Raw genomic sequence first — 13,035 nt, 5'->3', positions numbered from 1 at the left:
TGGCCAGCATTGGGCCCTAAGCCACCACATCACTCCCAGCAGAGACGTGTGGCTCGGGCGTGCTGCAGGCCAGGTTCTGCGGTAAGTACCACCTCCCCACGGTGTGCCATTTTGTCACCCCCTCAAGGATTACACAAGGGGTGGACCACATCCCCCCCTTCCTATGCCCCTGACCACATCCCCACCGGCCCCCTTCCTACGCCCCTCGTGGGTTGACACACTAAGCCCAACAATGGCTCTGTTCAGCACAGCATAGCAGCAGAATGTTTGCTTGTTTGTGCCAAGTTCGTTTTAGTGCTACGTGCAAACATATATATATATGGAAAACAACTACAGTCATACCTTGGGTTGAATATGCTTCAGGTTGAGCGTTTTCAGGTTATGCTCCACGGCGACCCGGAAGTAATGGAGAGTGTTACTTCTGGGTTTCGCCGCTCGCATATGCACAAATGCTCAAAATGACGTCACACGCATGCGTCACACCCATTCGCATCCAGAGGTACCACTGTACCTTGACATGGATAATTTTTGGGTGGGCCGAGCTGGGCAGATCAGGCAGAGTTTGGAGCACTGAGACTTTTTTGGAAGAAGCACAGATGTTGTTGCTTAAGCCAGAAATTTCCCTGTTCTGTAAGCGGCCTCGTGTTCTTCCGATTAAAGCTGCCATGCCAAAAATTAAAATTCCTCTTCTTTCTGCAACAACAAAATCTTAGAACTGGTTCTTCCAACAACAACAATAAAATCTTCGGGTAAAAATACAGTGCTCACTGAAAAATTGTGCTTGCTTTAATTCTACTCACTGCTTTTTTGTTAGGGTGTGTTAATGTTCTTGTTTTGCTTTAATTTTTTGAAATCTTATCTTTTTTGCAAGTTGCTTGGAAACTTGCCGGAGGACAGGTTTCAAATCAAACAAATTAATTAATTAATAGGAAGTGACCTGATCCCTATCCCATCTGGGCCACAGCTTGATTATGTGTGTGAGTGCTTATTTATTTATTTGCATTAAAAACAATACAACAGTATTATAAAAGCAGAGATACAGCCGTAATACCCAGCACAACAGTACTTTAACTACAGATAAAGAACATTGCTACCTTCGACTGGCTGTGTCTCGGTATGGTCACAAAAGACTTTGCCACCTGATTATTTTAATGGTAGGGACAGAACTACCTAAATTGTATAGAAATTTATTCATGTATGCTGCTACAGCAGCAAGAATGTTACTTGCCCCAAAGTGGAAAGAAGCAGAAATCCCAGTAAAGGAAGAATGGATACAAAAACTTATGAAATATGCAGAAATGGTGAAAGTTACCGGAAGAATAAGAAATCAAGATAACAAGCTTTTTATAAAAGAATGGAAATGATTTACTGAATTTTTAGAGATAAATTTACAGATTTACAGATAAATTTACAAATAAACACATAAGAGCATTAGCAGGATTAGTATAATAACCTGCAGTTTTATGAGTATATATTTACAGTAGATAATTAAATGAGCAAATTAACTCAATTTGGATATGCAGAAGATATTAAGAAATAAATTTAAGGGACCACAGAAAGAGGGGGAAGAAAGTAAAAATTTGGAACGTCAAATTGATTGCAAAACGAATGGAATGTATAAACTTGAAAAGTATAAATAAGAAACTAAAACTGAAATAAAATAGTAGGTGGCAGGGCTTGAACCTGCGGTTGTCTTCTGCATGCAGAATATGTGCTTTGCCCCTGAGCTACAAATTTCTGTGCTTGTTGGCCCCACTTTAACTACCGCCCTTCACACCTGTCCTGTGTGCTCTCCCTTTTCTCCCTCTCCTTTCTCCCTCCTCCAGATGGCAGTGGAGGTGAAAGCCATCATGGCCTGGATGGAAAAGAACCCTTTTGTCCTTGGCGCCAACTTCCACGGTGGGGAGAAGCTCGTCTCCTATCCCTATGACATGGCTCGCCCCGTCAATGAAAACGAAGTGGCACCTCCAGTGCTGGATGATTACGAAGAGGAGAACCCGGAAACCAGGGAGACCCCGGACCACGCCATCTTCCGATGGCTGGCCATTTCCTATGCTTCGGCCCACCTCAGCATGACCGATACCTTCCGGGGAGGTTGCCATTCTCAGGATATGACCAATGGGATGGGGATCGTCAATGGCGCCAAGTGGCACCCTCGGGTGGGCAGTAAGTGTTGAAGAATGGGGGAGAGGTGGGATAATCATCATCTTGGAGTTGCTGCCTGTCCGGCACATTTCCTCTGTGCAAAAATTCTTCCAGGCAGTAGCAGAGCTAGCAGCAGTTGCTTCCATGTGAGAAGAAGGCAAAAGTCCACACACTGTTCTTTCTATCTAAACAGCGTTTTATTTACATCAGCAGGCAAAAGAACAAATGATTCCACCAGAACTTGGACACATGCCCCTCTTACCCAGCAAATTATTATTATTATTATTATTATTATTATTATTATTAATACCCCACCCTTCTCGGTTCAGAAAACCAGGCTCAGGGCGGCCAACAACAAATTTAAAACACTTAATTGATGCCACAAAAAACAGCATAAAATACAGTATAAAACGCGAATAACAATAAATTCAGAATTCAAAAATCAATTTAGGGAGAAAATCCATCCGATAAACATTAGATGATCACCAAGACTAGCTGGCTAAATTAGTCCTATTTGGGCCAATGAGGAGACCAGGGGAGAATTAGCTGTGGGATCCCAGAGCAGGTAATCTTCATAAAAAGGGGAGGGGGAGGGAAGGAAGGGGAATAAAAGATCAGGCTAAGTTCAAATTGAAAGCCAGGTGGAATAGCTCTGGATGAATGGAGACAACCTATGGGCATAATCTGAGTCCCTGAGGATAGTAAGGATGTGCAGGATAGGGATGCGCACTTAGAAATGTTTCCTCTTATTTCCCATTCATTAGTGTCTCATTTCGCTTCACAGTAGAAAACCAGCCTGTCCTCTGGTGCCTGTAACTTTGGCGTTTTCCAGCCAAATGGCACAGCATTTTCGGGTGTTTTTTTAACGAAAGCCAAGCCATGTAAGGTTCTCTGTTTTATAAGCAATTAAAAATGGGGCATGGGGACGCGGGTGGCGCTGTGGGTTAAACCACAGACCCTAGGACTTGCTGATCAGAAGGTCGGCGGTTCGAATCCCCGCAACGGGGTGAGCTCCCGTTGCTCAGTCCCAGATCCTGCCAACCTACCAGTTCGAAAACACATCAAAGTGCAAGTAGATAAACAGGTACCACTCCGGCGGGAAGGTAAACGGCATTTCCATGCACTGCTCTGGTTCGCCAGAGTCATGCTGGCCACATGAGCCGGAAGCTGTATGCCGGCTCCCTCGCCAATAAAGCGAGATGAGCGCCGCAACCCCAGAGTTGGCCACGACTGGACCTAATGGTCAGGGATACCCTTTACCTTTTAATAATAATAATAACAATAATAAATTTTATTTATACCCCACCCTCCCCGGCCAGAGCCGGGCTCAGGGCGGCTAACATCAATAAAATTTCAGTAAAAACATAATAAGAAAAAAAAGAAAAAGGAAAAAACCACAATTTAAAATACAGGTTAAAATGCAATTTAAAATGCAGCCTCATTTTAAAAGTCAAAACCATAAGGGGAGGGAAACATAAGGGTCAGACTGAGTCCAAACCAAAGGCCAGGTGGAACAGCTCTGTCTTGCAGGCCCTGCGGAAAGATGTCAAGCCCCCCAGGGCCCTAGTCTCTTGTGACAGAGCGTTCCACCAAGGTGGGGCCAGTACTGAAAAGGCCCTGGCCCTAGTTGAGACCAACCTAACCACCTTGTGACTTGGCACCTCCAGAATGTTGTCATTTGTGGACCTTAAGGTCCTCCGCAGGGCATACCAGGAGAGGCGGTCCCGTAAGTACATGGGTCCTAGGCCGCATAGAGCTCCTCTTCACAGCCACCTAATCCCCTCTTTACAACCACCTAAGCTAATGGCTGTCACCACATCTCGGAAATATATCCTCTTCCATATGTCCTTGCAGCCATGAATGATTTCAGCTACCTCCACACCAACTGCCTGGAGCTGTCCATCTACCCAGGGTGCGACAAGTTCCCCCATGAAAGTGAATTGCCGCAAGAGTGGGAAAACAACAAGGAATCATTGCTGACATTCATGGAACAGGTAAGGTCCAGCTTGGGGGTGGTGATGATGGGAGGTCAGGACCCCTGAGCAATGTGGAGTGGGTGGCAAATAAACAACTCACCCGGAGCACTCTGGGAACTAAAGTTAATGCTGACTTTAAAACGGGGGTATGGAACCTCAGGCCTTGGGGCTGAATGTCCCCCCCCCCCCAGGCCTTCCTGACTGGCCCTTGGAACTCTCCCAAGGCTACACACCCTCACTGGCCCTGCTTCATACTCCGAGTGTTTTTGCCTGGCTGAAACATGTCCTGAAACTCTGATGTTGCCTCTGGCATATCTGGTGACAGGAGCGAGCCAGCAGTAACCGCACTGAGCACGTTGGGAGTTCTCTTTATTAAGAAAAAAAGGGTCTGTACTGGAGTGTCAGGCCTAATGAGCTCAGTAGCTGCTGAGGCTGAAGGTCCCTGCCTCCCCATGGCTGCCTAAGTCCCCTCCTCTCCAGAGTTTTCCCCAAGCAATCTGAGGCTGAGCCTGCTTGAAGCTAATGTCTCCTCCACCCTCTTCATGCCTCTACTGGTTCTGGAAGACCAAAGGGAAGCTTGTCGCAGCAGGAGGGGGACATTCCTGCCTCCTCACCAGCCAGACCTACCTCCGCTTATTGGTCTCCCTCCTTTGTATGGATGGTTCATTTTACGGGGATATGGACTTATGTAAGCAGCCTTGCAATTTGTTGTTTTAGAAAAGATATAAGGGACTTGAAAATAATCCAGCTGCCTGAAATCTCCTCCTCCTTGCAGATACATCGGGGCCTTAAGGGGACAGTGACAGATCAGCAGGGAGACCCCATTGCAAATGCCTCCATCTCTGTTGTGGGGATCAACCATGACGTGCAAACAGGTATGTCTGGGTAGGGATGTGCAGCCACCTTGTAATGAACAGAAAACAGGTAGATGGATCTTCCATACGTTAACTGGCCTGCAGCCCAGCCAGCAAACCTATAGGTGCACGACATCCCAGTAACTGGGAAAGGAAGAGGGCTGAACATGGGGAACCAGAGAAAGAATCCATTTCAGCTTTCTCCAGTTTCTAAATCACTGGCACAACCGCTTTGCAAAGCTCAGGAGGCTTGCAGGTGTGTTTTTGTTCACCATGGCTGCCTGCGCTGCGAATTCTTGGCCTGGGCACGTGTGGGCCCTGGCCGAACTATTCCTGTGACTTACACATATGCAACTTGTAGACTCAAAAGGGATCCCCACCCCTGTTGTAGAACACTTGGCATACCTTGGCCTTAGTGCTGACAAAACATCAGGAACAAAGCCCGCTTTAAAATTATTCCTGCCTCTGCCAAATAGCTCCTGCCAGCCACCCGCCCACTTCAAAACGCAGGTTCATTCATGAAGAATGTGTTTTGTGTGCAGGACTCTTAGCTTTCAGCCTGCTAAGCTTTATTACATGACTTTCTCCATTTTAAATGCCCAAAGACCGTGCTGCCTTGGAGATATTGTTGCATTACAATATCCCATAACTCCTGACTGTTGGCCATGCTACAGTGAGGGGGGGGAAATATTTGATCCCCTGCTAAATTTTGCCCGTTTGCCCTCTGACGAAGAAATGACCAGTCCATAATTTTAATGGTAGGTTTATCGCAGCTGTGAGAGACGGAATAACAACAGGAAAACCCCCAGAAACCCAGAAGACAAAAGTCAGAGATTGATGTGCATTATAATGAGTGAAATAAGTATTTGATTCTGAATGACCCAGAGAAATGGGTGAAAGTGTTCAAATCAAATTTTATTAAACAGTCACAGACCAGATTAACTCGTACAGCTAGTCAGCGAAGCATAACACCGGAAAAAACAAAGGACAATTTCAATACAGATTAGGCCATAACAGCAATTTAGAATTAGACAGCATAAATAAAATTAAGTATTTGCCTTTGCCTGCATATTGACATTGGAAAGCTCTTGTTTCCTGCGCCTAATAGCGGCTACACAGAATTTGGCAACATTGATCATAATTTCAGGAACCTTATCTTCTACCAAGGCTCTCATACGATGGAGTTCTGGTTCATTTTTAAGCTTTTGTAGAACTGGGGCAATAAAGGTCAGGCGTAGATCCTCGTAGTAACTACAGTGCAGCAATACATGCAGACTTGTTTCCACTTCCGATGAGCCACATGGGCAAACACGTGACTCATATGGTTTGCCCTCATATCTGCCTAGCAGCAGGGCAGAGGGCAGAACGTTAAATCTGGCCAGGGTAAAGGAGTGTCTGTACTTAGGTATTTGTAAATCAGCAAGATACTTTGCAGGTGAAAACCCTCTCCCAAAATCTCCAATTGTGGCATGTTTATCCATTTTGCCCATATGACATTGCAACTCTATGTCCCTAATGCGTTGAAGCACTTGACTTTTGGCTCTCTCATATCCTGCCGCTATCAAGATCTGCGGGGAGAATCCCAAGCTTCTTATCTTTTCAAACAGGTTGTGTTGTGGTCAAATGAGACCAAAATCCAGTTCTTTGGCATCAACTCAACTCGCCGTGTTTGGAGAGGGAGGAGTGCTGCCTACAACCCCAAGAACACCATCAAACATAGCGGGGGACATATTATGCTTTGGGGGTGTTTTTCTGCTAAGGGGACAGGACACCTAAGTCATCTTTTGCAAAGGAATCAAATACTTATTTCACTCATTATAATGCACATCAATCTCTGACTTTTGTCTTCTGAGTTTCTGGGGGTTTTCCTGTTGTTATTCCATCTCTCACAATTACAATGAACCTACCATTAAAATTATGAACTGGTCATTTCTTCGTCAGAGGGCAAACGGGCAAATTTAGCAGGGGATCAAATACTCCCCCCCCCCACTGTAGGTGGGACTTAGGGAAACCGAAGTCCAGTAGGATTTGGAAGACCACAGGTGCCCACCTCTGCTATAGATCTCTCTCCCCATTATCTGCCTGCATGGGAAGATGGAAACACCAAAACTATGCTATGGGAGCACAGAAACCTACCATCAACCAGGACTGGCCATTTGTCTTTTAGCCCAGTATCGCGAACTCTGATTGGCAGCAGTTCCCCAGGGTCCCAGGCAGAAAGACATTACCTGCTACTTGAGATGGTTTTAAATAGAGATGCCAGGGATTGAACCTAAGCCTTTCTGTATCCAGAGTATACGCCTGACCCCTGAACTAGGAAATCCCTCTCCTGTACAGAATCATCGTCAAATGCTGCATGTCTTTGTCTGTTTCAGCAAGCGGTGGGGATTACTGGCGCATCCTGAACCCAGGCGAATACCGCGTCACAGCCAGAGCGGAGGGCTACAACCCCAGCGTCAAAACCTGCAGCGTCTTTTACGACATCGGAGCCACCCAGTGCAACTTCATCCTGTCGCGGTCCAACTGGAAGCGCATCCGAGAGATCATGGCCATGAATGGGAACAGGCCCCTCGGAAGACCTGTGCCGGGGGGGCGGCCCATGACCCAAAGGGAGCGCCTGCGCTGGAGGATGAAGATGCGGCAGAGAGCTCGCCTGCGCCAGCAGATGCGCAACCGCCTGCGCAACGCCGCCACGAGCGCTCCTCCCACGACGCTCCCAACCACAGAGGTCCCCTTCTTGTTCAGCAGCACCACGCTCCCGCCTTGGAGCCGAGAGCCGCCCACTACCGAAACTGCCACCACCTGGGAAACGGAAGTCTACACAGAAACTGTGACTGAGTGGGAGACAGTAGCCGACGACATAACAGAGAAGGAGACCTGGGAGGAGACCACGGGCACCGCTTTCCCCATGACTACGGCAGAGACGTACACCGTGAACTTTGGCGATTAGCTGCTATGACTGTAGGCCAAGAACACTCTGAAGACATTCCCAAAGCTTCTCCTCACTCCATTTCCCTGGAGCAGATGCCTATAGTTGGATTATCATAGTACAGTAGGCATCATCACCTGCTTTTTAGAATTTACTGAGAAATCCACTTAGCAGGCTATGCCCACCAAGAAATCCATTTAGCAGGCTATGTTAGCATTTACACCCAGGGCCAGGGAACCAGTGTCTCTGCAGGTGGTTGTTGGACAGCAGCTCCCATCATTCCTGACTACTGGGCTGGGCTGCCTGAGACTGATGGGAGCTGCAGCCCAATATCGTCTCGAGGGCCACAGGTTCCCCATTCCTGCCTTCCGCCACTTTTCAAGACACACATCTCGAGGGTTAACAACTCCGCTTGGGTATCGGTCCAATGCTCCAGCAACCTAACATTTGCCAAATGGGAAACGGAGGTGAGTAGCTGAGCTGGGCTCTGAAACAGAAAATAGGCCAAGAACAGAATCCTCTCCCCCAGCTGATTACATGAAGCTCATTTGTGTTGAGGTGTTCTTTCCTCCACCTCGCTTTTGCCCTGAATAGCACTCTTTGTAGCAGGGGTAGCCAAGGCCATGCTGGCCGGGGCAGATGGGAATTGAGATCCAACCTAGGGGTAACTACTTTGGCTATCCCAGTTTAAAAGCGTGGCATGAGATTTGAGGAATAGGGAGGGAATGAATGCAAACCCAGCCAACAGCCAGTGACCCAGAATTCCATGCTCCCTGCCCTGAATGCATTAGAATTAAAAAAAACATTAGGTGGCATTATGTATCTTCAGATTTATACCCTTAGCCACAATTTAGTACACAGTTGCATATGCACTTGTCTCTTTAAAAAAATCTGTAGGTTGCAAGTATCACATCACTGTGCTGGATCATAGCCTTTATTTTTGGGAAAGGGTGTGTGCAGAATTCAGAGGGCTTGTTCCAGCTTTGGAACAATATTCTTACAATATTGGAGCGAAGGGCGGCAACAGATGTACCACTTGAGGCTCCAAGTACATCGTGCCAGCCAAGCTTAAATGTTTCTGATAAATGAACTCCCCTGCCCAAGGTTTTCTTCTCCATAAGGGATAGAATCTTCATAGCTTTCAAAGCAATGTCCAAGATTCCATGGGAGCTACCAGATTCTTTATTAAAAGGTACAGTCCGATCTTCTAACAGTTATTCCAGCTACAGTTTCTCACCCTGTAGTGGGGAACATGTGGCCTTCCAGCTGCTGCTGGACTCCAACTCCCATCAGCCCCAGCTAGGATAGTCAGTGGTCAGGGATGATGGAACTTGGTATCTCAACAACAGCTACAGAGCTGCATGTTCCCCCACCCTGATCTAACCGAATTTGCAGTTTTCCCATTAATAAGCCTGTCAATTTCAGCAGCCAAGGGAGGGGAAATGGAAATTTGCCAAGTTCAGCAATAAAGGGCACCCAGGCCACAGCTGCCCAGGAGGCAGGTCTAGTGCCACCTTGATCACTTTTGGCTTCCCAACAGTTCTTGTTATATGAATAAAGTGAGTTATATGTAAAAAGGAAGCACTTCGAGTTCTGCATTTATTTGTGTATGAAAAAATTGCAGGGAATTCACAATCAAGTAAATGGATGATATCTTTCACTGTATTCCTCTGTACGAACCATAGGTTCAAATATCCAGGAAATTTCATTGGGGGGGGGGGCGAACAACGGCTCCAAGCTCCAGGGAAGAAGTAAGATATCAGACATGTCTCTCAGTGTCCAGTCTCTATTACTGTCTCGTCGTCATCCTCCTCCTCATTGGCACCAAAGGCAGAGAAACTGACTGGTTGGCAGGTGAGGTCACGTAGATTGATCAAGCAAGCCGTCTGTGTGGTGGCAAAATCAGGGAGGGTCACCAGCAAGACCTTCTGACCGTTAGCACCTGGCAAGGCAGGAAAGGAAAACTAATTAATGAAATGAATCAGAAGGGCCTGGTGTTGTGGTCCATTGAAGAAGAGAAGAAGAAGAGTTTGGATTTGATATCCCGCCTTTCACTCCCGTTAAGGAGTCTCAAAGCGGCTAACATTCTCCTTTCCCTTCCTCCCCCACAACAAACACTCTGTGAGGTGAGTGGGGCTGAGAGACTTCAAAGAAGTGTGACTGGCCCAAGGTCACCCAGCAGCTGCATGTGGAGGAGCGGAGACGCGAACCCGGTTCCCCAGATTACGAGACTACCGCTCTTAACCACTACACCATACTGGCTCTCATGCTTTGTGTGCAAAAAGTTAACAGGTTTGTTCCCTGGCATCTACAGTTAAGAAGGATGAAGCTGCAAGGGACGGGAAATAAAGAACTTTGCCTGAGATCCCAGAAAGCTGCTGGAAGTCAGAATGGACAATACTGAGCAGAACAAACAAGCAAGCTTTCTTATATACAAGATGAGCAGTGTTATCCAATAAAGTAGTTCTATTAACATAAGGGGACACGGGTGGCGCTGTGGGTTAAACCACAGAGCCTAGGGCTTGCCGATCAGAAGGTCAGCGGTTCGAATCCCTGCGATGGAGTGAGCTCCCGTTGTTCAGTCCCTGCTCCTGCCCACCTAGCAGTTCGAAAGCACGTCAAAATGCAAGTAGATAAATAGGTACCCCTCCGGTGGGAAGGTAAACAGTGTTTCCGTGTGCTGCTCTGGTTTGCCAGAAGCGGCTTAGTCATGCTGGCCACATGACCCAGAAGCTGTACGCCGGCTCCCTCGGCCAATAAAGTGAGATGAGCGCTGCAACCCCAGTCGGCCACGACTGGACCTAATGGTCAGAGGTCTCTTTACCTTTACCTCTATTAACATAAGGGCACCTGGCTGTGCAAGGGAACAGCCCCTCCCCGCTCCCCAAATCTGCCCCAGAACAGATTTAGGGGTGAGAAGGGAAGAGGAGAGGAAGTTCCACTTGCTCTGCCAGAAGCCCTTGCACGAAGTACTTCTCTGAATGCCACCCTAAGTACTGGCTCTGTAAAGTGGACAGAAATTCAATAGAATTATTACTTCAACATGAAGGAATTAAACAGAAACAAGCATCCCATCCACATCATAACGCTCTCCAAAAAACTACTGGGCCTGTACACCAGTTGTGGATAAACCTGCCCAGTGCTATAGTTGGATGAGACCCAACACATAAGAGTGGCTACGAGCAGCCTTTTTTGCCTAGGCAAATTTTCCAGCAGAACTCAATTTGTATCACAACAGCACTTTGTGCCTGGTAAAAAAAACAAAACAAAAAAACACAACGTCTCAGGCTGATCCTATAATCCCAGAAGACATTTCTTTAGTCTTAAGTTGAACAAGAGTGAACAAGGACCAAAACTCCGATGTGAAAACACACCAACATTATTGCAGAACTCGCTATGAATGAAGGAGCTTTGAATAGGTCTCAAGCCAGAAAGGATACAGACTATAAAGGTCTGGACCTTTCTTGGGAGCCAGGTTTTTACTGCCTTACCTTCAGCAACCTTGGATTTGAAGGACGGTGCATTCCCACAGAAATAGACGTGAGGGCAGTCAGTGAAGATGAAGGGGTCAGTCTTGTAAAATGGGTAACAGCCTGAAAAACAAGTAAACGGGTGCCTTTAAAGGAATGGCCCATCAGGAGACAGAAGTAAAAGAGATAGGAAACCAAAAAATCTGCGAGGAGCCAAGATTTTTGGTGGCTGGTAGGACCTGACCATCAATACACACCACCCAAAATCATGCGTTTTGGGGAAAGAAGCAAACATGTTAGATAACTGCCGCTAGCTGAAGACCACTGTCTTCTTCCTCGCCCATTTTTTAAAAGGCTAGATTTCTATCGTGTATCCAAAACTGGAGAGAGAGAGAAGCCAACTAATAAATTCTTTATCATTCATATATAGGTATTTCATTCCTATACATATACTCTTCTGCTCACAGAACGCCCAAAGCAGCTCATGTCTATGAATGAACTATAACCACATACATATTAAAAACACAGATCAGAATCGACATGTTTTGCAAAAGGAGCGGGAAACCTGATTTTAAGAAATTGTATTAAAGTAATTTGATTCGATTTCTAATAATTTGGAAAATGAATAAAAATAATTTGGGGGCAAAAAACCCCACAGATAAGAAAACAACATTTGATGGGACAATGAGCTGCTTGTGCGTAAAAGCTTGATCCCTCTGGTGTTTGGCTGGTCAACCAAACCGAGGCACTAACGGAGCCTCCCAAGGCGTGACTCCGTTAGTCGCTGATAGAATCTGACAGTGGGCGTCTACGAAATTTACGCCAACATAAAAGTTGTTTCACGGACATGCGCCTTCGTGACTCTCTGCGTGACAGCTTCCGGCGAAGGGTGGGAGTTGCCAACGGGGGTCTTGTTACCTCTGCACTATTCTCACTAGAAGTATCCCAGAGCCCTCCCTCCTCTGACTCCCCTTCTGCCGGAGCTTCTGCTCTCCCCCTGCTGGTTCCCTCCTCCGCTGCAGAATCTCTCCGAGTCTGCTGGAGCCTCTGCACCATCTCTCTTTCCGATGGCAGTTCCCTGACATCTACCTCCCCCTCAGGGCCCCCTTCACCCCCCGCTTCCTCTCCCACTGGCGGTGAGGGCGGAAAGCCCCTAAAGGAACTCTCCTCGTCGTCCGAGGATTCAAACACTTCTAACCATGGCGTACCGTCTCTCTCCCCGTCTTCCTCTTCTTCGTCGGAGTCGGCTTCCTCACCCACCCCTGACTCTGGGAACCCTCCAAACTCTCCTTCCTCATCGGTGGTCCCAAAGTGTTCCCTTCTAAATCGTGCCACTGGTTGCGGGTTTTTTGGGAAACGCCGATGAAATGTTTCTATTAAAACCTCGTCATTGACTACCTCAGCGGGTACCCAAGTGTTTTCCGACTCTACTTCCCCCTCCCATTCTACCAGATATTCCACCTGATCCCCCTTCCACCTGGAATCAATGATTCCTGCCACGTTCATGTCGCGTTCTCTCTCTTCTATCACGGGCGTTCGGGAGACCTCTCTCTCACGCTCTCCCCCCCATTCACGTCCCTCTCGGTACGGCGACAGTAATGACCTGTGAAATACTGGGTGCAATTTCATGTGACTGGGCAGTCTGAGTTTGAATGCTACTG

At 47.1% G+C, this 13,035-nt stretch overlaps 2 protein-coding genes across 6 annotated transcripts in view; one reads left to right on the top strand and one right to left on the bottom strand.

Moving 5' to 3' along the window:
* AEBP1 (AE binding protein 1) overlaps positions 1 to 9,485 on the top strand; it is a 48,411-nt gene extending 38,926 nt beyond the window's left edge. For all 3 annotated transcript variants that reach the window (XM_081890860.1, XM_081890862.1, XM_081890861.1), the window contains exons 19-22: positions 1,827 to 2,166; positions 4,000 to 4,139; positions 4,897 to 4,996; positions 7,351 to 9,485. In XM_081890860.1, coding sequence (XP_081746986.1) covers positions 1,827 to 2,166; positions 4,000 to 4,139; positions 4,897 to 4,996; positions 7,351 to 7,925 — 1,155 coding nt within the window. In that variant the 3' untranslated portion in view covers positions 7,926 to 9,485. The remainder of the gene's footprint in view (positions 1 to 1,826; positions 2,167 to 3,999; positions 4,140 to 4,896; positions 4,997 to 7,350) is intronic.
* Positions 9,486 to 9,489: 4 nt separating this feature from the next.
* Positions 9,490 to 13,035, bottom strand: part of POLD2 (DNA polymerase delta 2, accessory subunit) — a 31,713-nt gene continuing 28,167 nt past the window's right edge. For all 3 annotated transcript variants that reach the window (XM_081891026.1, XM_081891027.1, XM_081891028.1), the window contains exons 10-11: positions 11,396 to 11,497; positions 9,490 to 9,846 (exon numbers count right to left, since the gene is read on the bottom strand). In XM_081891026.1, coding sequence (XP_081747152.1) covers positions 9,677 to 9,846; positions 11,396 to 11,497 — 272 coding nt within the window. In that variant the 3' untranslated portion in view covers positions 9,490 to 9,676. The remainder of the gene's footprint in view (positions 9,847 to 11,395; positions 11,498 to 13,035) is intronic.

Source organism: Podarcis melisellensis (assembly GCF_964234715.1).
Source record: "Podarcis melisellensis genome assembly, chromosome: 15".
Lineage (NCBI taxonomy): Eukaryota > Metazoa > Chordata > Lepidosauria > Squamata > Lacertidae > Podarcis > Podarcis melisellensis.
The sequence above is the reverse complement of the archived record's forward strand: the minus strand, read 5'-3'. Positions and strand labels throughout refer to the sequence as shown.